The 26,810-nt window shown below is 46.9% G+C and overlaps 1 protein-coding gene across 9 annotated transcripts in view; it reads right to left on the reverse strand.

The window, feature by feature from the left end:
* Positions 1-26,810, reverse strand: part of auts2a (activator of transcription and developmental regulator AUTS2 a) — a 1,338,783-nt gene that overhangs the window by 20,760 nt on the left and 1,291,213 nt on the right. For all 9 annotated transcript variants that reach the window (XM_038814055.1, XM_038814058.1, XM_038814057.1 and 6 more), the window contains 5 exons: positions 23,228-23,299; positions 19,366-19,395; positions 14,083-14,154; positions 9,350-9,491; positions 6,226-6,303 (listed from right to left, as the gene is read on the reverse strand). In XM_038814055.1, the coding sequence (XP_038669983.1) occupies positions 6,226-6,303; positions 9,350-9,491; positions 14,083-14,154; positions 19,366-19,395; positions 23,228-23,299 (394 nt within the window). The remainder of the gene's footprint in view (positions 1-6,225; positions 6,304-9,349; positions 9,492-14,082; positions 14,155-19,365; positions 19,396-23,227; positions 23,300-26,810) is intronic.

Here is a 26,810-nt window from a genome sequence, read left to right on the forward strand (position 1 = left end):
CCATTACCTGGGCATGTTGGACTTCTTGAGTCTCTGAAAGGAGGAAGGCACAAGGGTATGGTTATGGAGCGGCGAGGAAAGCAAATGCTGGTGAGCATACACCATCTGTAGATTGTAAATCAGAAGAGTATGCGATGAGGGTGGAATGCGGGATAGGAGGAGGATTGGGTATGAGGATATCATCCTCAAAATGAATTCAGTGTTTCTGCCAGTGACAGCCTCAGCAATGGGAGTCCCATTAATAGAGAGCACTGTCTCCTCCATGAAGGTGAGGACATCCAGGTGTGCCTGTCACCCTCCTGTTGCCTTCAGTTGAGAACCACCTTGTCCTGGAAGGGGAAAGGGTGTCAGTGGGTGTTGTGCAACCTGCTTGGCCAATGTGGCTGTCATGGTTGGATAGCAGACAAGGTGGGCAGGCTGTGAGATTTGTATGAGGTTTGCAGCAGTGCTAAGTGTGAGGGTAAGGTGAGGCTCTGAATATTTGGAATGAGTCCTGATTGATGGAGACTGTAGGTGAGTGGTACTGGTGAGGTGAATTAAGCAGTGAATGAGGTTAGATGTGCAGATTATAGGATATGGCAATGGAAAATCTAATCACTGACCTTGACTACTCGTGTGAAGTCATTTAACTTCTTAATCCTTGCACCCGGGTCCTCGGGGTTCGATTCCCGACATTGACCTCCATGGCTATTTGCACCCAATGCCCGCTGCATATGTATCTGGAATGATTGCAGGCCGACCATGCTTCACCAAACCCTTTAATGCAGCATCCAAAATGCTTGAACTTTGCTCCTTTCCCATGTTGTGCTATTCTTTAATGTTTCCCAGGTCAGATCCACATGATTGCCAATACGGATCCCACTACATTGCATCTTTAAGAGATGCAGACTAGGTTAAGGCAGTGCAGGCTAGCTTTAAGTTGTGCGACTGATATTGGCCCCTTATGTGGTATTCAACCAGATAATGGTGTGGTTAACACTGCCTTGTTGCTGAAATCATTGGAATGGGCAGGCATCAATGATGTGCTGCGCTTGCACTATAATCAACGCCCATTGATTAATCATGCATGATGATCCTTGTACACTTTTTCAGGTGCAATTGAATTTAGTTGTCATTGTCTTTGGTCGCTGCCACGGACTCCGTTCCCCACCCACCATTTCCAATCTTGACAGCTGAGTGAAATTGAACCAGGCCCTTCATAAACATGGTATGGTGTTTCACCCCGAGGTGAGCCAATCGTCATTTATTCTCTCCATCACCTAGACTGCCTACCTCCACATCTGGAGCAGCCAAACCTCTGACCCTGCCTCAGCTTTTCCACTGCTGAAAACCTCATCCCTGCCTTAATGACCTGTCAGTTCCTCCTCCTCAACAAGACTTCGAGATCTCTACATTCCTCCAAATCCGGCCTCTTGCCATCTCTGATTTAAATTGCTCCAAATCTCTACCTCTCGCTCCTCCTTCAAGACAAATCCATAAATACCTAGCTCCTTGACCATGCTTTTGACCACCTTTCCTGACATCCTCTTCTGTGCCTAAGTATCAAAATAGTTTTTGACTGATATCTTGCTGAGCGCTTTGGGGTGTTTTGCTATGTTAAATGTACTACATAAATACAAGATGTCACTGAAGACAAAGGAAACAAAGGTTCTTGCCTCAGAGGACTGTCTCCAATGCTTTTGAGTAAAGTCTCTGGAATAGGTTCCTCGTACCTCTCTTTGTCTGGGACTGATATATACAGCATGCTGGAGAGCAACATGATAAACAGAACGAAAAGCTCTTAGGATAAAGCACAATTGCACCAAATTGAGGTTTATTACAGACACACTGCCCTGGAACAGTAAAACGTTGAATGTTAGCATTCAATCTCGAGCAGTTGGATGCACCCAATAAAGGTGCCTTATTTGGATCTTTATGACACCTGAGCAGGGCTGGATCTGGACAGCTAACTAGGCCACAATTCTGACTATTATAAAAATGTGGCTCAGATGTGATTTCATTCTCACTTTATTTCTTTATCAAACACATCAACTTGCAGATTTTGTTTTAAACTGCAGACTTTGGTCAAACTGAAACCCTGCAACTATTTGTATAAAGGAGTTTAATTCTCCAGCAATTCACAGGGCTGCGTTTCAGCTTCTCACTTGAAAAATGGTGAGCAAGCAACTGAAAATCATTTTTGGGGGTAGAGAGAGAGAGAGAGAGAGAGAGAGAGAGAGAGAGAAGGGCTGAGAGACAAAGGCTGCCCTTCAGGCACCCAAACAGAAATCATGCCCCCCTGAGGCAATTTATTTCCAGGTGAGCCTGGAAGTCGGAGTTCTGCCTTTCCACCTCAAGTTGACGGGAACCTGTTGAACTCTGGCTATCAAGAAGCCGACCGGGAAACCTGGAATATCCTCTACTGAACCAAGAGAAGCAACCTTGTTCCATCTGCTCCATTCCTTCCCCCCCACCCCCCCAGCCCTGAATGAGCTCAGCATGGGACATCTCTGGAAGCAGCAACCCACCAGCAATATGCCAATGAGGCCTGGGTCCCAAAATAGTTTGGCCCACAAGTTTAAAATGTTAGTTTAAAATTATTACTCCCACTTCCCCCACTAATTATGTTTGAATTATACACTGCCATTTGTTGAGGATGCGGACAGTTCCTCTCTGTGCACATCTTATTTTCTCCGTCTGCACTTGTAATTGTTTTCCATCTCTGAACTTCCCAATCTCACACCAATTGTGACCAATTGAAAATTCTGGAGACCTGCTCCCTGGCCTCTGCTGCTTTATGTTAAATCAGTCAAAGCACGGCCGAGGATGGTCTCCCTCTGATCTTCCGTCAGTAGCCAATATCAGCCTTAGGCCTGAGCATTCTATTCCTGTGCCAACCTTTGGAAGGACCATGGGAACTGCCATACGTGACTTTCCCGTTCGCCTTTTCCTTTGTGCAGGGAATGCTCCTTCCAGGGTCCCACTGATCCAAAGACAAAAGCGTGTCTTGCGAGGAAACGATGGGACAAATCCATGTCCTACTACTGCAAACTTCACTGTGTTGGGACCTCACCATATTGTGATTTTGCACTATTTTTTCCCCTCGCAGATTTCCAGTCTTCGGAAACTATTAGATTTCCACCAGCATAGACAATTCAGGATTATTACTCAATGGATACCCAAAGTAGTACTCACTTTCTTTCTCTTGCTAACACAGATTTGGTACTTGTCCATTGCTTAAACACGGCATTAGGACATCTATTAGAATAAATTGGGAATTTGATTATTCCTCATCCTGTAACCTCAAAAAAACTACCATGCACAGGAACACAAAATAATCACTAATCGCCAAGGACATGTGGCCCATCCTAATTTGTCCATCCGCCGCATCTTGAAGTCCCCTCTTCAACATAGTTCAATCTGTTTTCAAAGAAGGGAACTAGATTTGCAGACAAGTATTGCTTTGTGATGCCAAATAATAGCTCACCAATGTTTCTGTGTCCTTCTAATCAAAACACTAATTAAATAACACACACTTGAAAAGAAAGATGGCTGGTCTCGTTTGCCAAACTCTCTGTTTCTGATCCAGCAAGCAAGTGGCCTGCAGTTGGGGCGGGGAGGTGAGGAATTGCTTCAAACACGAAGGCCTAGAAAATGAGCCTTTTGGTTCTGCTGGTTGGGTCACATGTAGGCCTGGTTCTTCTGTATGACATTCTGGGTGCATCAATTTGATGAAGAAGGTCTAAAAATAGGCCTTGGTCCATACATTTGCAAATGGAAAGGGGCCAACACTTGTTTCAGGTGTGGGCCCTAGGTGGAAATTCTGCTACCTGCATTAGTACGGCAGCGGAAAGGTCAACCCTCAGGCTCAGAAGGTGCATGCGAGTTACCCACCAGCACGGTAGCATTGTGGTTAGCACAATTGCTTCACAGCTCCAGGGTCGCAGGTTCGATTCGCGGCTTGGGTCACTGTCTGTGTGGAGTCTGCACGTTCTCCCCGTGTCTGCGTGGGTTTCCTCCGGGTGCTCTGGTTTCCTCCCACAGTCCAAAGATGTGCAGTTTAGGTGGATTGGCCATGATAAATTGCCCTTAGTGTCCAAAATTGCCCTTAGTGTTGGGTGGGGTTACTGTGTTATGGGGATGGGGTGGAGGTGTGGACCTGGGTAAGGTGCTCTTCTCAAGTGCCGGTGCAGACCCGATGGGCCGAATGGCCTCCTTCTACACAGTAAATTCTATGAGATACTGGAAACGCCTTGGGGGGCCTGCTTTATGCCTTAAAATCTCCAGGCCTGTAAATCAGTTTACAGGAGTTAGTAGGCCCTTTTTGTAAAAAAAATTACACTTGATTATATTCATGCCTGTGATAGTCCACAAATGCAATTTGAAATGTAAAAAGCAACTACAGATCCACAAAGCAAACCATGGTACAGCAGAGAAACAAATTTTCCAAGCTCAGCAGTGCCACCAGCAGGTGCCTCATGTTATTGCCCCAAGTTAGTTAAAAGGAAAGACATATATAAATATATATTATTCTCACTTAACCTTTTGGAAATATGAATTTTCTTGTTGCCATGGAGCTGCTCAAGTTCAGTGTCCCATTCTTTGCTGCTGGAAGCAACCCAGGAGTGAAATTGTACGGGCATTAAAAAAAAAATTCCACATTTTTAGTTTATTTGTTGGACAAATGTTGGGCGTTGGAAAAGAAAAAGTTATTTAACTGATGTAAGGAATCATCCAATTAGGTGATGGAGTCTATCTGTGTTCCAATTGGCTTGGAAGGTGCTGTGCCGTGATTGGACGGAGCAGGTTATGTGCTGAAACCTCCAGGATTGCAGCCAGCCTGATTTGGCAACCCTGTGTTTTTCTGAGCTCGGTTTCAGAGCACTTCCTCCGTTTGGGACGCTGGGTGGGGGTGGGGGTGGGGGAGGAGGGGGGTGGGGCACTCCCCACAATTAAAGTCACTGGCACAGCCCAGGATAGACTGAAGAGCTACTCGACAGGCTTCCCTATCCAGCAACAAGTTTTCTAAAAAGGCCTGGTATTATTTTTTATATATAAAGAAAAAAGAGGGAATACGTTGAGTCAAAAAGCACTCCCCACCCTCCCGGACCTCTCGCTCCCCTTTAAACATTTTTTTTAATGTTTGCCGTCACAGTTGAAAACATTAATGAACACCAGCTGTTGACGCTGCTCAGTTTGTGGAGTTTGAGGTTTCCAAGAACAGCATCATCCGATACTTCATGGCATTGCAACCCACGCTCACCAACACAGAATTCTCAATCCCATTTATATCACCTTCAACGCTACAATTTTTCCAACACCCTTTTCAACCCAGTAAGAAGTCTTACAACACCAGGTTAAAGTCCAACAGGTTTGTTTCAAACACGAGCTTTCGGAGCACGGCTCCTTCTTCAGGTGAATGGCATCTCCACATCATGGCTACCATTGACACCGCAAACTGCCGGCTCAAAGTGGAGAGGATCTCCAGGAAGATCAGTCCATTCACCTGAAGAAGGAGCCGTGCTCCGAAAGCTCGTGTTTGAAACAAACCTGTTGGACTTTAACCTGGTGTTGTAAGACTTCTTACTGTGCTCACCCCAGTCCAACGCTGGCATCTCCACATCATGGCTTTTCAACCCAGGCAAGGGCACACCAAACTGATGGCATCCCTGGCCATGTGCATTCTGTGACCGCATAACCAATTTTATACAACTATTGGTACAGGTGTGTGAACCTCCAGACGAAGTCTGAAGCACATTGGTGCAAGAAAATAGTAGCTTTTTAAAATGCCACCGTATATCTGTAATTGTATCACAGTGTGAGGCAGTTTAAATAGCTCAGTGGTTGATGTTTCTACTGGTGAGCAATTCACTGATTATGATGTTTAAATGAGAGCACAGAAGACACTGAACGTTGCCATTAATTGCTGAATGACAAGTTAACAAGGTCCCGAATTATTTGACAAAGAGTCATCCAGACTTGAAACGTGAGCTCCCTTCTCTCTCCACAGGTGCTGTCCGACCTGCTGAGATTGTCCAGTGCTTTCTGCTTTTGTTTCAGATTCCAGCATCCACAATAATTTGCTTTTGTCCCGTATTATTAACTGAACTAAATTTGGACCTTTTTTGCAATGGTGTACACTTAGGCGGAGTAGACTGTACTTGATTTGCTAATTTGCTGGCAGTTGTTTCAGTCAGTGAATCGGTTCCCCAGCTGTTCCCCACAGACCAGCCATGCTATGATTACCTAAATGAGTAGCTGGACCCAGGAAGCTGTTGTGATGGGGTGGAGGTCCGAATGGATTTCCAGTTGGATGTGCGGTGCCTAAAAACAGACAGAGAAGTTAATATTCCTTGAAGTTATGAAGAAGTACTCACACTTGGGGCTATTCTCCGAGCCCCGCGCCGGCATGGAAAATAGCCGTGACCGAGCCATGACGTCGGCGCGCAATTCTCCGAGGTGCGGAGAATCGGCACCATTTGCGCCGGCGCGTTTGTTGCGGTGCCGGCTGCTGGAATCGGCGAGGCCGCCAATTCTCCGGAACGGATGGGCCGAGCAGCCGCGCCAATATAACAGAGTCCCGACGGTGCCGTTCACCCGTGGTCGCTGTCGGCGGGAACTCTGCGGGAACGGTCGGGAGGTTAAGATCTTTTTGTTAAAAATTATCGATGCAGGTTAGCCGAGAATGCCACCTTCACAAGGGAATGTTGGTTATGTGTGTAATCCATGAAAAATAATTTTGTTTAAAAGGGTTTGGGGATTAAGGGGAGCAACAAACTGTTTCAAAGAGACAGACGGAGAAACAGAGTGAATGAAACACAAGCAATAGGGAGGCAACCAGAAGAGGCGGAAATAGAAAATAGAGAGATACAGAAGTAGATGGGTAAACCGAGTCGCCAGTGGAGAAAGAGGGAGAGGAAAGAGTTAGGGAAAAGGAAAAAAAGAAACATGTGAGACAGAGAAAGAGATGGATAAAGGAGAAGAATAAGAGAAAGAGAACTGACACAGTGGTGAGCAATGCTGCCTCACAGCGCCAGGGACCTGGGTTCGAATCCAGCTTTGTGTGACTGTCCGTATGGAATTTGCACTTTCTCCCCATGTCTGCGTGGGTTTCCTCCCACGCGTAAGTCAGGTGGTTTGGTCATGCTAAATTGTCCCTTAGGGTGGGGTTGCAGGAATAGGGTAAGGGATTGGGCCTACGTAGGATGGTTTTTTGAAGGGTCAGTGCTGACTTAGTGGGCCGAATGGCCTCCTTTTGCGCTGTAGGAATTCTATGAAATAGAAGGAGGGAGTTGGCGAAACAGGAAGAGAAATTTAGACTATCGGTAATAGGTCAGTTGGAAAAAGTTTTGTTGTGTTAAAGGTGCTATACGTTCATGTGAAATTGGTAAATATTATTCAGTGGCGAACGATTGAGAAATGGAGCTTAATGGAGTGGGAGTTTGAGTGTGAATTGTTGCTTAGCAATGGGAGTGTTTGGAAATTGCTGTTTACTGGGTATAGAAGTCTATGGGGGTGGCCCCACTCTGATTACATTAGGTAAACTGCTTTGTTAGCAAGGTTCTCTGTTGTGTATGATGCTGCTTCTGTCCTGAGGTTAATCATTGGATTTACAAGCTCTTAATCTATGAATGAGCCAATTCGGTGGCAGCGGAGTGGGGGTGTTTTATTCTAGTGGGCTACATTAACTGGTGGGAGATTGGAGCACAGTTATTTGCTCAGTTTGTCATCAGCGATATTTCTGCATATAGTCGAAATATTGCGTCCAGATCTTTATTAGTGTCACAAGTAGGCTTACATTAACACTGCAGTGAAGTTACTGCAAAAATACCCCGTTCGCCACACTACGGCGCCTGTTCGGGTACACAGAGGGAGAATTCAGAATGTCCAATTCACCTAACAAGCACGTCTTTCAGGACTTTGTGGGAGGAAACCCACGCAGACACGGGGAGAACGTGCAGACTCCACACAGACAGTGACCCAAGCCGGGAATTGAATTTGGGACCCTGGCGCTGTAAAGCAACAGTGCTAACCACGGTGCCACCGTGCCGCCCATTTCTCCTGATGAATAAATGTGATGAAAACCAAATCCTCTTCATTAACAGTGGGGGTTCACACTGTGTTAAGGAGCTTAGGAAAATTGTCTTCCCTTTCTGGTTGTGGAGAACGGCAAACACTGACATTTCATCATAGTGGTCACCACATGAACCCATTTTCCTAAGTTCAAGGAGGGACAATGACAGGATCAGTACAGTGGATCGCATGACGGTCCTGTGGCGCAGATGGTTTTATCAGAAGCTGCTGGTTTGAGCCCCACTCTGGGGCTCGACGGCAAAGGAAGTTGTGTTCAAAATGCGAGTAAAAAGAAAAGGTTGATTATCTACCTGTAAGTCCATTCAACACATCCCATGTCAGGCGGCAAGAACGGAAGAAATTCCTGCTCAGCCCTGTGATAGAAAGAAAGCCCTATAGATAGAAAGAGCCTCTACCCATCTGCCGCTGAGCAGTGGAGGCAGATGAGACCTTAAGTGGGCATTAATTGCCCCTTCAGGGCCTCAATTGGTGGGAAGGCCAGGAGGATGGGTATAGGAAGAACTAATTCAAGTGTGACGTTTACCCTCGCAGTTTTCATTGGGGACTTAAGGACATACCATGAAAAATGTGAGAGTTTGTGTATTGCGTCCTTCAGGAGTGCACAGAAGAGGCATTAAAGTTGTCAACAGTTTTCAGGGGAGGAGAATCCTGATGGAAAGTACTATCTGAATTCTATTCCTTTTTAATGAAAGAGAAAAGAAAGAGCTCGCACTTCGACAGTGTCTGCCACGACCTCAGCATATCCCCCAAAGCATTTTACAGCCCATGAGATATCTGTGAAGTGCCATCACTGTCGGGGCATATTAGAAAGATTTCTCTTGAGGAACCTGAAGTTGAACTGAACTCCGTTCCTCGCCCAATTTATAATTCTCTGTTCTCACCATTCAAACCTGTAAGCACAGATTTTGCTGAAAGTGAGTGGTTTTAAGCATAATTTATTGAAGAGAACACGGGGGGGGGGGGGGGGGGGGGGGGGCGTCCTTCTTTGCTGCTGGGACTGACTGAATCTGGCTTCTTGCTTTCTCTGCGCTAACAGCAGATTGAGTACTGGGTAAATAATTGGTGAGGGCGCGAGCCTAAGCTCGATTCAAAACTGCATGTGAACAGCGCCATCCAGTGGATTGTAGATATTTGTGCAGGCAACAACAGAAAATGTTGGAACAGCATGGAAAACCGTTCGGGAGTCTGTCTTGTCTGACAGTGAGAGTAACAGACAATGCCGGCACCCCTGTCACTCCCGAGAGGAATGACCATGCTGTTACATTCTATTCCTTACCAGCTGTGGAGAAGAGAGTTGCGGGACGGGTCAGCTCATGGGGATGGTGGATAGCTCCAAACATGCTGGGGCCCGGTGGTCTGCTCAGGAACTCCGGCTTCAGGCCAAAGTCTAGTTTGTGTGGATCAGATTGCATCTGTTGCTGCAAGGGGCAAACAAAAACAAAACAGCCTGTTCAATTTTTTGTTTCATTACACCTGTACTCATTCCCCACCCCCCCCTCCTCTTTTTATTTTAAATGTTGGGACCTTTCACCAAAACTGGCAGCGAACTAGCTGAAAGGTTAACTCTCGTTTCCCCCATCCGCAGGCACTGCCAGAGCTGGTCATTGTTTCCAGCCTTTTCTGGTTTTGTTAATGAAAGAATATTGGGCGCGATTCTCCGCTGCCCATGACGGGTCGGAGAATAGCGGGAGGGCCTTCCCGACATTTTTCCCACCCTCCCGATATTCTCTCCGCCCCCACGGCCGCCCCACGACACGAATCGCTGCTCGCCGTCTTTTACGGCGAACAGCGATACTCCCCAGGCCGAGGGGCCGAGTTCCCAGGACTTTACGGCCGCTTTCACGAACGCAATCACACCTGCTCTCACCGTTCGTGAAAACGGCCGCAAAGTGCCGTCCCGGACAACCACGGCACCGATTGGCATGGCCGCACCACGGCTGTGCCAAGGGTGGCATGGGCCTGCGATCAGTGGGCACCGATCGCGGGCAGCGGGTCCGATAGCCGTGCACTATTTGTTCCTCCGTCGCCCTGCAGGATCAGTCCGCGGGGCGGCTGAGGGGCATGACGGCCCGCGCATGTGCAGGTTTGACGTGTCTGTGTGATGACGTCATCCGCGCATGCGCGGGTTGGAGCCGTCCAACCCGCGCATGCGCGGCTGACGTCAACGTGTGCGTCAGCCGCCGTGACGCTTGGTGCGCGGACTTAGCGGCGGTCGCTAAGCCCGCGATGCCGTGCTTCACGGGGCCGCGCTGCTAGCCCCGCCCGGGGGGGGAGAATCGGGTCCTGGGAGGGGGCGCGGAGGCTGCCGTGAAACACGGCCAGTTTCATGGCAGCCTTTACGACTCTCCGCATTTGCGGAGAATCGCGCCAGCAGGATCTTTCGGCCCTGCCAAATGTGAACCCCACCCCTCCCCCTTCCCCCACCCGCTGGGAGATCCTGCCAGCGGCCAATGATGAGCCTCCTTCGCTGCCGGAAAGCACATTGCCGGGGGGAGGGGGTTGGAAAATTCGGCCCGCTGTCTTACTTGACAAATATACACAATCAAATGAGTGCTGACCCATGCATTCAATCTTCTCTTAATTCAAATTATCCGATAATTACGACTTTAAAAAATGGTCACTAAACTCTGCCGCTTACATCACTTCATCCAAATAATTCACTCATCTGATATTCTTTTTGTTTGGAACACTTCAAATTAATAGATTGCTGAGTGGGTTTAAGAGTGGGTCTCTGCTTCTGTGAGCACTGGGGGTCTGTTCCGGCAAGGACTGATGGGGGACGGGGAGTGTGGGAATGTCGTTTGTTCATGAGGGGATGGGGTCTTTTGCTCAGGGAACCCTGTCCTACAGCAAAACTAGTGATAGGGACTCAGGAACACCAGACAAATGGCGCAAACTGCATTCCTACAGTTCATCCGTGAGTTACGCAACTCGTTTAGGTGCGACAAACTACATGGTTGGAGCCGCCACGTGGACAGTCGCGCCAGCTCACCCCTTCATCTGCCCCGCCAAACCCGTACGTCAAGCCTCTGTAATTCTTGGCGGGACTGCATCATTTTCCAACCTTTGCCACCTTCACTGCTGATAATACGGTTTCCAACAAAATCTCTTGTGACAGGTCAGCCTTCAGCAAACCAGCTCCCTCAGGCCCAGGACAATAGCGTTGCCTGGTGTTTACTTGGGAACGTTCCGTCGCACAGCATGCCAGGCGGTACTTGGGCCTCTTAAATTGCTGCATCCCATTAGGACTAATGGAAGACAGCTGAGTGCTGAGTAGAACCAGCCCTGGGTGTTTATGAGCCTTTGGATGCCTGCAGTCAGAACCCATTATAGCCCCCAAGCTCCAGTTACCACATCCAAGTTCCTCGATCCCAGCGGACATTCTATCGCAAAGTATTACTTTCTCATTGCAGTAAAGTCCCGGCAAACAAGCTACAAAGAAAAATCTCTACATCAAGGTTGGAGTTCAAATGAAATTAATTTTCTTCAAAAGATGAGGTAGCATTAACGGACCAACCTTTGTACCCTGCCCCAGTCACAACCATGCTGCAAATTAGTGTACACAAGAAACAGACTTCCAACTTGTATTATTCTGAAGTAATGTTTAACTACGTCATTACATGGCATATGTCAGAAATATTGACTCAATTTAACAAGTGTCACATAGAATTCTTACAGTGAAGAAGGAGGCCATTCGGCCCATCGTATTTAAGAGGGTCTGCACCAACCCTCTTAAATAGCACCCTATCTAAGCCCATGCCCCACCTTATCCCCGTAACCCTTCCTAACCCGCACATCCTTGGACACGAAGGGGCAATTTGGACTGTGGGAAGAAACCGGAGCACCCGGAGGAAATCCACACAGACACGGGCAGAAAGTACAAACTCCACAAAGTCACCCAAGGCTTGAAGTGAACTGGGGTCCCTGACTCTGAGAGGCAGCAGTACTAACCACTGTGCCACCGTGCTGTATTTAAAGCATCAAAATGGGTTGCAAGCTGTAATATTCATTATTGATATTAGGTAAGTCACATTTCCCAAAATTGAGATTTAAAAACAAATGTGAAGGTAGGGTTCAGGCACCAGGACTTTGGAGGAACAGAAGTGATCGAGATGTGGACTAACGGGAGGGATCGAAACACAGGCTAATGGGAATCATCAAGATGCCAACTTAATGGAATGATCAAGATGCAGTCTAATGGAAGTGTTCGAGACGTGGACTAACGGTGATGATTGAGATACGGACTAATGGGAATGATCGAGATACGGACTAACGGGGATGATCGAGATATGGACTAATGGGGATGATCGAGATACGGACTAACGGGGATGATCAAGATAGGGACTAACGGTGATGATTGAGATACGGACTAATGGGGATGATCGAGATACGGACTAATGGGAATGATCGAGATACGGACTAACGGGGATGATCGAGATACGGACTAATGGGGATGATCGAGATACGGACTAATGGGAATGATCGAGATACGGACTAACGGGGATGATCGAGATACGGACTAATGGGGATGATCGAGATACAGACTAATGGGAATGATCGAGATACGGACTAACGGGAATGATCGAGATACGGACTAATGGGAATGATTGAGATACGGGCTAACGGGAATGATTGAGATACGGACTAACGGGAATGATCGAGATATGGACTAATGGGAATGATCGTGATATGGACTAACGGGGATGATCGAGATATGGACTAATGGGAATGATCGAGATACAGACTAATGGGAATGATCGAGATACGGACTAATGGGGATGATCGAGATACGGACTAACGGGAATGATCGAGATACAGACTAATGGGAATGATCGTGATATGGACTAACGGGGATGATCGAGATATGGACTAATGGGAATGATCGAGATACGGACTAATGGGAATGATGGAGATACGGACTAACGGGGATGATTGAGATATGGACGAATAGGAATGATGGAGTTGTGGCCTAACGGGAGTGATTGAGACGCGGACTAATGGGAATGATCGAGATGCAAACGAACGGGAATGATCGGAATACGGTCTGACTGCAATGGTCAAGACGTGGACTGATGGGAACGACTGAGATGCAGCCTAACAGGAATGATCAAGATACGGACTAATGGGAATGATTGAGATGCTGACTAACGGGAATTATCAAGATGCAGCCTAATGGGAGTGACTGAGACGCGACTAACAGGAGTGATCAAGCATGGACCAACGGGAATGATCAAGATGCGGACTAATGGGAGCGATCAAGCATAGACCAACAGGAATGATCGAGATACCGACTAACGGGAATGATTGAGATATGGACTAGCGGGGATGAGCGAGATACAGACTAATGGAAATGATCGAGACGCGGACTATCAGGAATGATTGAGCTGCAAACTAAAGGGACTAATTTGGATGCGGACCACATGGATGTACGGGTTAGGATTTTCCGGGCCTATCCACAGGAAGACCAGGAACATCTGTCAAAAATCAACAGACTTTTTCCTGGCTTGCCAAATGTCGTGTTCTGCCTCCACTCTAGGGTCCCACTACTGGGGGTTTTCTCATCTCATGTCCGGGTCTGTTACAAACTAGCTGATTGATTTCTGTACTTGGTCAACAACTCCATTATCGTTGTCTGATTCAACTACCATGTTGGCAATCCATGGTCTCCTTCCAATCAACCTTGCAGACAACTGGCAAATAATATAGCGGGGAAATTTAGCAGAGTAGAAATTCCTTACATCAAGGAACCAGGCAGAGAAACAACTGTGAGAAACTAGTTTAGACTTTAGCTGATTTGATAACTTACTTGACTTACATGGTTTACATCATCTAAACCTCTTGATTAGGTTGGTCTTTATCATGCATCATTTCCACAGTTCATGTTATCATCACCTTTTGAAGAGGTTGCCCACTGTAGCTTCCCCCACAACAGTAATTGTGAACACATGAACATTTAAAGCATTAAGGAGTACGAATGCAGCATTCATGGAATATTGAACTGAGACTGACCTTGACTTTCTGCTGGTGGTGGTATATCTGCCATGCTATATGGACGTGCATGGCACACCACTTGCCAGGTTTCTGTAGAATACAAAAGTGAAAGATTATATATTCAATATTTATCGCATGAGACCACATGCTGTTCACAACCAACGCAAACTTTAGCTTTGGCTTGCAAATCGAACACTGTACTCGTCGGTTTTGTATCCACCTCCTGCCCCGTTGACCTTATCCCCACTAAATTGCTGAAGACCCAACTTCCCCCTGTCCCTATTCTCCATATTAGCCGATTTGGTAATAGTTCTCTCTCTTCAGTTTTTCTTTCCCTCTCCTTTAAAATCTCATGCCACCATCCCTGACGTCAATTGAAAACCCTTGCCTCCACCATCCTTGCTAACTACCAGGCGATTCCTAACCTCCCTCTCGTCTCTAAAGTCCTTGATCGTGTTGTTGCCTCCAGATCCATGCCGACCTTTTGGTCAACTTTATGTTTCAAACACTCCGATAAGGTTGTTGTATTATGCCTGTAAGGGATAGCAGCCTGACATCACTAGAGGGGAAGTGTGTCGTGCAACTCAGTCTTAGCTCCACCTTTGCTTTTGTGCAGAGCACACAAACAAGTTTAATTACAGGTAGGACATGGTGAACAGCCTCAGATCCTGCTACATGGCGTGAGGTGACCCATGATGTACTGGTCAGGCCGCACTGAAGTCGCAGCATCGGAGAGTGTTGAAATCGCAGTGTGGTGACTGTACAGAATAACTTTGGAGACACAGTGCCAGATCCCTCGAGGTGAGCAGGATAGAATGATAAGATGACCAACACTGGGATAGCTCAGTCGGGAAAGGGAAGTGACCAGGAAGTGGGCTGGATTGATCGTGAGGGAAAGTTGCACAAAATAAGTCACAACGGGTATGTCCAGGCGATAAGAATAACAATCTAGTATCCCGTCAGAAACATACGCATGAGGTAATTGACAAACTAGAATATGATGATGTGCACAAAATGATGAAGAGCAGTGAAGGTATGTTTCACATAGTCAACCTTGTGGAAAACTAGGTGCTGTCACGCCATCCAAAGTTCATGGCAAGATTCAAATTATCTATCCTAAGAAAGTTGAGAACTATTCACTTTTGGCCAAGATTGACACAGGCGCAAGTGCCAACATAATGGTCGAAATTCTCGGGCCATTGGGATTCTCTATCCACCCCCCCCCCCCCCCCCCCCCCCCCCCCCGGCAGTGCATCCCTGCCCGCCGGTTTTCCGACGACAGCGGGTGGCTTCAATGGAAAATCCCATTGACAAGCGGCGGGAGTAGAGAATCCCGCCTCCGGCAAGCGGCACACCACCAAGAAAAACACAACAGGGGGACCGGAGAATCCTGCCCAATATATCTGCAGATTCCAAAAACCATGTATCCATAAAATGGGAAGGCCATGGCAAAACCTGCTACTGTGCACCTTTCTGTGATTTATTAATTCCACGGGCGGGGTTCATAGTCCTGGAGTGCAAGTACAATCATTCCTCCTAGGCATCACAGATGTTCTATACTGTGGAAAAGAAAGGCCCAGCGAATGTTGTTTCACCAGCATTCCAAACCTCGCCACAACTGAAAATCCATGGAATCAGTCAGACCTAATACCTTAGATAAACCTCAGGAACTATTCCTAGCACAGCAGTTCATGACCCAACATTGAAATATCCAGACTGCTTTGACAAAATTGGCAACATCAAGAGAGCTGCAACATTACGCTTGTAGGAGAATGCAAGTCTGTCAACTGATCTGGTACATTTTGGACAATGCAAATGCCAACAGTTAGAAAACAATAATTGAAGGATGGCTCGATTCAATTCAGTGTGTCCACGAATACGGGAGACCATTTTGGACAAACTAGGCATCTCCCAGGGTGTCATTTCAAAAGGCAGGCAGGTCATCATAATTGCAATTAGATATTCTTCACCCATGGGCATAGATCAGATGAGAAGACTCGCAGTCCGTTGGCTGGGTATGAACAATGATACTGAAGTCATTGTCAAGACGTGCGAGGCATGTCAAGGGCATTTGCCAAGTCAGCACAAAGAACCATTGATCCCACATGAAGGTCCTACCCATCCTTGGTCCAAAATTGCATCCAACCTCTTTCATGTCCATGGCACTATCTTCATCATCATCATCGGCTACTTTACCAAGTGTTTCATTATTCAACAATTGTGTACCATATCAAGCACATTTGTTGCGCACATGCTAAGTGCTATTTTCAGTTTATTTGGTGTGCCTAGAGGGATCATTACGGATATCAGTCTGTAATTTATTGATAAGCCATTTTAGGGTATGTGTGAGACGTGAAATATTGATCATGCCACATTTTCTCTTCATTACCCTAGATCGAATGGCCAAGCTGAATGAACAATTCACGTGGTGAAATTGCTAATTCTCAAATCTTGACAGACCAAGGCAGATCTACACACTGCAGTGTTACATCCAAGAGCGGCACCTTTAAGTGCAACTATGATTGGCAGATCCCATGTTTGGCAGACCAATGCACACCAATTTTACCTACTCTTACCCATTCTACTCTCTCAAAAACTAGAGAGCAACTTTAACAATAGCAAGAGATAATGTGCAGGATAAAAATGTAGGTGCAGAATTACCAAGTTTACAGTTGGGGCAACAATGTTACGTCCAAGATCCCCCAGAAGGCATATATCAATCAGCCAAGGTGACAAGGAGTTATGCAGAACCAAGGTCCTATGAACTAATTGCACACAAATGTGTAACACTGAGGCATAACTGAGAACAAATCAGATCCATTCCAGTTCCTCAACCACGGCACAGTTTAATGCATCTAGGACAAGGTCCTAAATTCAACCAGCAAAAACTTCCAAGAACGACCACTCTACAGATCACTGTGAACCATTAAAGAAATATCCAGACAAGGGCACCCATACAGGATTCGAACGTAGCAGATATCTACGCTTTAGAGACTCATAGCTTCATATGTTAAATACACTTATGTATCAGTAACTAAACATGAACATGTATTGTACATTGTAAAACTTTATTGATAGGGGTGAAGACTGTGGCCAGGATTCTCCGAGCCCACGCCGGCTCGGAGAATCTGAGATGACGCCGGAGATGGTCCGACGCCAGTACGCGATTCTCCGGTGACACGCGACACGGCGCCGGTTAGGGTGATGATAGAGGTAAACTTGAGGTAATCAAAACCCAGCCACTCATGTCCTTATTTATTTAACCGACGTTAATTCACCCACTCACTCCGGTGCTTGCTGACCTACATTGTCAAGCTCTGCCTCGATTTAAAAATTCTTCTCTTTGTTTTCAAATCCCTTTGTGCCTCTTTCTTCCCAGGCTTTATAATCACCTCCAGCTCCCAACCCCCCATTCTGGTCTCTTGAACATCCCTGATTCTTGTTGCTCCAGCCACTGGCAGCCATGTCTCCAGTTGCCTTCACCCTAAAATCTGAAATTTCCTGCCATATTTAATCTCCCACGATGCTACTTAAAACCTAATTCTTTAACTAAGATTCTAGCCATTTGCCCTGTATCACCTTATATGCCTCAATGTCTAATTTGTTTTAGAAAGCTCCTCTGAAGCTTGTTTGAACTTTTTGTTACATTAAGGCGCCAAATAAATATTTCATTGTTGCTGTAGCAGATACTGCAACGCTACTCTCGGAGTTATTCCATCCTTCAAAATCAATTTGGCACAGCCTCTTTTCGCTTTTGCTGATCCTTGAAAGACGCCGCCCAGTTTATGTTGGTTTATGTTAACTGATCTCGCTTCATCGAAAATGAGGCAGCCCCCATTCTAACTCACCACCTCGCCTTTGCAACTTACTAATAATCCTGAGCATCTGACTCCCCAAGCTTCTCAGACTCCCCAAGTTGCCCATAAGAGTGGGTTGTGGTGACCTACTTTTCAATTCCGCTCCCTCTTTTTCCAACGGCATCTTTTTAAAAAAAAATCTAGTTCTTTTAAATTTTAATTCTTTTCCAATTAAGGGGCAATTTAGAGTGGCCAATCCACCTAACCAGAACATCTTTGGGTTGTGGGGGTGAAACCCACGCAGACACGGGGAGAATGTGCAAACTCCACACGGACAGTGACCCAGGGCCGGGATTCGAACCCGGGTCCTCAGCGCTGTAGTCCCAGTGCGAACCACAGTGCCATGTGCTGCCCTGACATCTTCTTTTAAAGGCATTTGGCAAACTTACTTTTTCATATTTGTTTCATTGAACAATTAGCCGGGCATCAATGAAATTCCATTGATACCCGCCACCTCGAAACACGTGGCTGGGAGGTTGGAGAATCCCACCTACATGCCGACAGTACTCTGACACCCTGATAGTGGACTCCTTGCTCTCCAATAATGTAAGCCAATCATTCGTTTTTGGAAAATGGGGTCCCTGTAATTAAACCCTCTTGGATTCGAGTCATCACCATTTACAGTATTAAAGTACAAACTGAAACATTCTTATTTCTCAGGATTATCAACTCTTAATAGTTTAATGGCTCATTTGGCATATTAATGGGATTCTAAAAGGATTTAAAGAGTCCTGCAGACTCAAAACGTTTGCTCTGTTCCAACTCCACAGGTGCTGTCAGATCTGCTGAGATTGTTCTGTTTTTGTTTTAGGTTCCAGCATCTGCAGTAATTTGGTTCCATCGAAAAACATTGTGCTCTGTTGAAATATCATTTTCAACACTAATTCTTTTACCCTCTCCAATTTCTTCGAAGGTCGCCCCTTCCTCACCGAAATTTCATCCAAGTACTAATATACACATTTCAGCCAGGGAGTGCCTTAGGCTATTTCGCAAACTCTGTGGGGTTTTCCATCTGGAAGGTGTGGGGGAGAAGCACAATCAAGTCGAACTTGTGTATTCATCGGAGAGCCACACATGCGCTCTTCAACGCGAGCTTGACAGCAGGGTCACTGGCTAATATTACCTCTCCTTTGAGATCAAATGTAATGGCCCCAGATGCCACCCTGGTTGAGACCAGCCAGCCCAAGGCCCAATATTGCCTAATTTCATAGCAAATATTGTGTTTTATGTGTGGAGCCGGCTGGTTCTCCTTCCCAAATCTGCTCTGCCACTTTACAACAAAAACACAGAACCAAGTTAGGCAGCCTGTCCAAATGTTTGAAAATTATCTTGCTTGAGAGGACGTTGACACTTTAATAAGATATAATTTCTTAATCATTCACTTATCATTCCATCCCAGAGGGAGCACACAGACAGATTATAATTCCAGAGGAATAATTCTTACCCTCAGCATCGGCCTGAATGGATCTGTCAACTGCAAATAAAGAGTGACAGCTTGGTTACACGCTTGCCAGTCAAACCACGACAATAATTGCAATTTTTATTGCCTCGTTAGTGGGTAATTTAAAATGTTAACATTTTACTTTCAGATGAAACATTAGTAGAAAAAATAATCAGCAAGATTTTATACATTTGTCTGACCTCCTGTTCTTTGTTGATAATCTAAGGACTAGAGAAGCTTCAGGCACATGACCATAGAATTAGCTTTCTTTTGAATACAGAAAGTAATTCTGGAACGTGTGTTCCCATCCCCTGTCCTGCCAATTCCCATGGGCTTTAGAGTCTGATTAAACAGCATGACCACATTTTTTTAACCTTTACTCTTTCAATCTTTCTTACCTTGGTACAGTTAGGAGTAATGCCGACTTCTGGAAAGCACACCCATCACCAAACGTGGCATATTTTAAAATCATAACTTCATGCACACAAATTGATTCCATGTCCTTCCAGGTAATCAACATACATTTAAATTCCCATCTTAACCAATGTCAAATTTGACAGCTGAACAGAAACCTGGGTGCAAAACCAGCCCCAGTGTCAGGGGCAAAGTGATATTGAAAAGATGGGTAAATTTGGGCTACTCTACACTACAATGAGGCCGCACTGAGGTGTGCAGAGCAAGCGAACAAAATGGAAGGGAAAAATCCAGAACATTACTGCACAGTAAGAGGTTACAATAGCAATAGGAGTACAAAGATTCAAACAAATGTCACCTTCAAAGCTGATATCAGGAAACTCTTCAACACACGCAAGCTCTGCAGTTCTGCCACCTCCAGTCATGAATAGCAGATGACAATTCAATAAAATGAAGAGGTTCCAAAAATATCCCCATCCCCAAGCCCAGCACATCAGCGTATAAAAACAAAGTTGAAGTATTTGCCACAATCTTCAGCCAGAAATGCCGAGTGGATGATCCACCTTGGCCTTTTCCTGAGTTCCCTAACATTACAGATGCCAGTCTTCAGCCAATTCTACTCACTCTAAATGATATTGAGAAATGGTAGAAGTCACTGGATACGGAAAAGGCAATGGCCCTGACAACATCCCAGCCACAGTACTGACGACTTGTGCTCCAGAACCAGCCAAACAGCAGAACACCGGCATCTACTTCACAATGTGGAAGATTGCCCAGGAGTGTCCAATTCACGAAAAGCTGGACAAATCCCTTACCGCCAACTACTGCCTCATCAGCCTCCTCTCAATCATCAGCAAAACGATGGAAGGTGCCATCAACACTGCTAACAAGCAGCACTTAAACAGCAATAACCTGCTCACTGATGCTCACATTTAGTTTCCACAAGGGCCCCTCTGCTCCAAACCTCATCACATCCTTGGTTGAAATATGGCTTTCCACTCGGAACATCTGACTGAAGATGACTGCAATTGTTTCAGCCTCGTCTTTCGCACAGATGTGCTGTATTCCACCAGCATTGGCAATGGTGGTGTTTGTGGAGCTCCCTTCTCACTTTAGCTCTTGAATTGTTCACCACCTGATAATTTGTTGGATGGCTCTCGCCAGTTATGACAAGCTGAAACGAAGATTGAGGTGAGAGTGACTGAAGGCATGGAGGCAGCATTTAATATAGTGTGGCATCAAGGGGCCCTAATAAAAGTGAAGTCAATAAAAATCAGAGGATAATTCTCCAGAAGTTGGAGTCCATACCTGGCACAAAGGAAAATGGCTGTGGTTGCTGGAAGTCAATCATCTAAGCTCCAGGACATTGTTGCAAATGTTCCTGAAGGTAATTTTCTGGGCCCAACTATCTTCAACTGTTGGATCAATAACATTCCCTCTATCATAAGGTCAAAAGTTGAGTTATTCTCTGATGATTACACCATATTCAGTTCCATTCACAACTCTTCAGATATTGAAGCAGTTCAGTTTGCAGCATTAGACAATGTTCAGGCTTGGGCTTTTAAGTAGCAAGTAACATTTGTGCTACACAATTGTCAGGCAAAGAAATGGGGGATTCTTGCAGTCCCGGCATCAGCTTTGGGACTGATGGGGCTGCTGGCCAATCAGATTGGCCATTGGCTTCAGAGGGCAGGACTTCCTCCCCACTGAGGTGTGTAAGTCCCACTTGGCCCCTATGACCACCCACAGGATGATATGGCTGTGGGGCAGGCGGTGTGGGCGGGTCAGCTCCATGCTGGCTTCCCCAAGAACAGGGGGTGGGATTCTCCAACCCCCCGCCGGGTCGGAGAATCACCGGGGGCCGGCGTGAATCCCGCCCTCGCCTTCTCCCGAAGCCTCCTGCACCAGAGATTCGGCGGGGACGGGAATTGCACCGCGCCTGTCGGCAGCCCCCCCCCCCCCGGCGATTCTCCGGCCCGTGATGGGCCGAAGTCCCACCGCTGTCATGCCGGTCCCGCCGGCATGAATCAAACCACCTACCTTACCGGCGGATCCGGGGTCCTGGGGGGGGGGGGGGCAATCTGGCCCCAGGGACTGCCTCCACGGTGGCCTGGCCCGCGATCGTGGCGCATCGATCGGCGGGCAGGCCTGTGCCGTGGGGGCACTCTTTTCCTTCCGCCTTTGCCATAGTCTTCACAATGGCGGACACGGAAGTGACCCTCTCACCTGCGCATATGCGGGGATGATGTCAGCAGGCGCTGGCACTCCGGCGCATGTGCGGACGTCTGCTGGCTGGCACGGCACGAAAGGCCGTTCCCGCCAGCCGGCGGGGCGCCAACCACTCCGGCTAGCCCCTCAATGTTAGGGCTTGGCCCCTAAAGCTGCGGAGACTTCCGCACCTTTGGGGTGGCCCGACGCCGGAGTGGTTCACGCCACTCCATCCCGCCGGGACCCACCGACCCGCCGGGTAGGGGAGAATCCCACCCAGGGTGTCTAACCTGGTTTCCCTCACCATCGTTCAATACCCAGCCATCAACATCCTGGGGGTTACTGTTCACTAGAAACTTAACTGGACCAACCACATAAATAACTGCAGTTACACAAGTTGGTCAGAAGCAGGGAATTCTGTGGAAAATGGCTAATTTCCTGACTTGCCAAAACAAATGTTTACCATCTGTAATGTACCAAGCCAGGAATGTGATGGAATATTCTCCACCTGCCTGGAAGCAATACACAAAAACTCAACACCATCCACAACAAAGCAACTAACTTGATTCGCTCCCCATCCACCACCTTAAATATTCATTCCCTTCAGCACTGGCGCACAATGACTACAGTGTCTACAGGATGCACCGCAGCAACTCACAGAAGCATCTTCCAAACCCAGGGTCTCTGCCACCTAGAAGAACGAAGGCAAAGACAGATGGGAACATCACCATCTACAAGTTCCCCTCCAAGTCATATAGCTTTCTGACTTTCCTAGATCATTGAGAGACCAAAACCCTGAAGCTTATCTGGCTAACAGCACTGTGGATGTACCTACATCACACGGTCTCACGGAGACAGCAGCGGTCTCAAGAAGGTGGCTCATGACTGCACCCTCGAGCACAATTCGGGATGAGCAATAAATGCTGCACTTGCCAGCGACACCCATATAGCATAAATGTATTTCAAAGGAAAGCTATTGCATAAGAATAGTGAAGTCAACCCACAAGATGCGTCTCTTTACCAGGTTAGGACACAATTAACTACAATCTAGGCTTCCTGTATATGTTTCCATCCCCAAAACTGACTGTTTCTTGGTTTAATTGTGCATTTAAAACCTATTTTAACACTTGGCACGGCAATATGGCAATATGGAAAGAAGCAGGTTATCCAAGGTTACTGTACCAATAAAAAATGGATTACAAAAAGGCAGGTTTTCTTTTGTGCAAATCAAGACAGCATTTACCCTGGGGTCTTTCTGCAGCAGGGTATGGGGAACAGCTCCAGGCCTTCCTGCCACATCAATGGGATTGGAAGTCTGCAGAGGAAGATAGAAAAGCCTGTTAATATGGAGAGATAAACCATTCCTGACAGTTTGGTTGAGCAGGTGAAATGTTTAATTTAAAAGCCACTAGCTGTCGGAGAGCAAAGGGGTCATTCTCTGAGTCGAAAACAGCAGCTGGTGATTTTTATTACACATTTCTCATCTCTTCTTTTGTTAGCTATCTCACCGTTATGAGATAACATCATTCTGCTCTTATTTGGTTGATGTGAATCCATGTCACACCAATCATACGCCGCTGTGTCAATCACTGATCACTTCCTTGCGTGGCTCTCCTTTCAAACACCCACCCTCCCAGGCCTACTTCTTCCGTGTCTACCCCAGAAAACAACTCTCATTTACAACTGCACTTTCATTATCGAACTGTCAAGCCTTTGGCCCTCCATTCAGCACAACGGTTTTGCAGCTATTCATCTGCTCATCCCTACCCTCTCCTCCACTTGATGCCCTATTCCCCCCCAAAAACACATTACTCGCTCTCTCACTCTGGTCATTTCCCCTGGTCCAGCCTTCATCTTTCCCCCTTTATGTCCAATGGACACAAACTTAAACAGAAATGGCAGACAACTTGTTTAGCTATTCACTACCAGACTTGACCAGATAATTGGCCTTGCACTTGTCTGCTAAAACTGTTTACTATTCCAGGATCATCTTAAAAATGCAGGCCCAATCCGTCACTCCATCCCTGCAACCCCACCCAACCCTTGGACACTTCGGGGTAATTTAGCACGGCCAATCCACTTAACCTGCACATCTTTGGACTGGGGGAGGACACCGGAGGAAACTTGCGAGGACAAGGGAAGAAAGTGCAAACTCCACACAGTCACCCAAGGTTGCAATTGAACCCGGGTTCCGGACGCTGTGAGGCAGCAGTGCTAACCAATTGCCACCGTGCTGCCCTGTCTTCCTAAATCCCCTTTTTTCTCATTTGCTCCACCTTCACCACCAACAAGTGTGAGGAGCTCATGAAATCCTTTGCACCTAAGATTGAGGGGAAGGCCAGATCAGGGTATTGAATTTGACGATCAGCCATGATCATCGTGAATGGTGGAGAAGGCTCGAAGTGCCAAATGGCCTCCGCCTGCTTCTACTTTCTATGCATGTATCTCTGTATAACTGTCTGAGTTTGAACCACAACTTTGATGTCTTCTTGTACCCCGAATGATGTTCCAACCATATATCTGTGCCATCACAAAGTCAATCCATTTCCAACTCCAGAATAGTGCGTAGGTCCACCTCAACCTCCTCAGTTCATCTGTTGCTGAAACCCTCATCCATATCTTTGTTACCGCAGGATTTGATTGTTCAAATTTACTCCTGGTCAGCCCCCTATCTTTTACCCTCTAAACTTGAGGTAACTCGAAACTCTGCAATGTCCGAACCCGCACAAAGTTCCTTTCACCTAGTGTTGTTCCCACTGATCTAATCTGGCTCACAGTTAAGCAACGTCTTGATTTTTAAATTCTCATTATTGTTTACAAATCTCCCCATGGCTTCCAATTCTGGCCTGTTGAGCATCACAGATTTTAATCTCTCCATCACTGGTAGCAGTGCCTTCAGCGGCCAAGGATCTATATTCTGGAATTCCTTCCCTAAACCTCTCTATCTCGCTCTGCTTCTTTAAGAAGGTCCTTGAAACCTAACACTTTGACCAAGCTTTTGGCCATCTACCTTAACTCTATCACCCTTTCTTTGATAACACTCCTATGAAGGGCCTTGGGACATCTTACTGTGGGACACTAGATAAATAAAAGTTATTTATTGGTTCAAACCCTTGTTATGTTAGGAAACCGATTATTGCCTAAGCAAGCTTTGGTGGAAAATAAATGAAGGCGAGAGATATGATAACAGAGAACAGTGATATCTCCTGTTTGAGGCACCAAGCAATAAAATCAGCTCAGGTACAAAACCAACTCTGTCTATTCTGCCCCAACAATTTGTCTCAATCCCAATCACCTCCAAACTGCTTACATTACTGGAGCATTTTAGTGTTCATACGCTAGACACCCTGCAGTTTCCCTGGTTGAGATTGTGTCCATATTATCTGGCACTAATTAGGTAATTAGCATTTGCTTCGACTTTATCCCAAAGTGGATAAATTTCAGATTCTGAGCACTTCTCGCAAATACCACATTGATCTCACCTTTGGTGCTGAGGCAAAATATAAGCCAAATCTTTCTTTGGGCGCGATTCCCCGGCCGCATTGTGCTTTCGCTTGACCACAATGCAGCCGGAGAATGCCGGGAGAGGCTTGCAGCGAACCTACCGACAGCCTACGTGCCTCCCGGGATTCTCCGAAGTCCCGCAAGATGTCGGAGTCTTGCCCTAAATGGGCGCGACCGAATGACGCTCCCAGAAGTAGATCATAAATCTACTTACGATCTGCCTGCGCAGGCTCCATTGGCCTCCCTCGATCTTGGGCCTCCCCAGGGAGGCTGCAGCCAGACACCGATCAGTGTTGTGTGGACCAGGCGAAACGGCACCTGGAGGGTCACCCAGGACACCGGAGACCCCAGGGTGGTCAGGGTAATGCAGGGTGGACCCCTGACTCTCCCCCGGAATGCAGGCACCATGACACCGCCAGGCTGGCACCTTGGTGCTGGCTCCCTGGCACCTCCAGGGTGCCTGGATGGCACTGCCAAGCCTGCAGGAGGACTACCTGGGTCCCAGCGTGGTAGTGCAAGGGTGCTCGAGTGCCAGAGTGACACTACTAAGTGCCTGGAGGTGAGGGGGGCCATGCCCAAGAAATGAGGGTGGAGGTGGGTTTGAAGGGTGGGGGAGTGCAGAGCAGGTAAGTACGGGCTTCCGGGAGGTTGGTGGGTGATGGGTGGGGATCCTAGAAGGGAGGGGATGCTCTAAGGGGGCTTAGCGGGACCTGAAAGGGGGGGGGGGCACCCTTGAACTCCATAGCGGGGTGTCCACCCTTGGCAGGTGTGAGATTGTGTCCACATGTATGGGGGGTGACTTTGCCCATGGGTGGAGAGTGCAACCCAATTAGAGATCTGGACACCCTTTTAAAATGGCAGGCAGATCTCTGAGTTCAGCTCCCCAGTGCTAAAAAAAAATTAAAGATGTGAGTTAAACCGGTGAGAAGCCACCCAGGGCCCGAAAAAATGACTAAGTGTCATTGAATATCGGTGAGGAACTCACTGACAGATCCGGCAGGAAACTGTCTGAAAAACCCACCACAAACAAACTCAGAAATTTTTCCAGAGAATTGGGCCCCATGACACTCCCACTCATTGGGCTCTTGGCCAATAGGAACTGCCCAATGTCATTTCACATTTAATATTTTTAGACCCGGCTCCTATCATCAGACAACCTGTCTGGTAACACACTGGCAAACCTAGTCTATTCCACACTTCACTTGGTTGCACATATGACACTTGTCACAGCCCATTATAAGGAGACCTCAAGGAAGTCCAAGTCACAGCACACACGGGGAATTCAATAGTGTGGCTTTGGAAGGGAAAAGGACGGAAACCTT

Source organism: Scyliorhinus canicula, chromosome 12 (assembly GCF_902713615.1).
Source record: "Scyliorhinus canicula chromosome 12, sScyCan1.1, whole genome shotgun sequence".
NCBI lineage: Eukaryota > Metazoa > Chordata > Chondrichthyes > Carcharhiniformes > Scyliorhinidae > Scyliorhinus > Scyliorhinus canicula.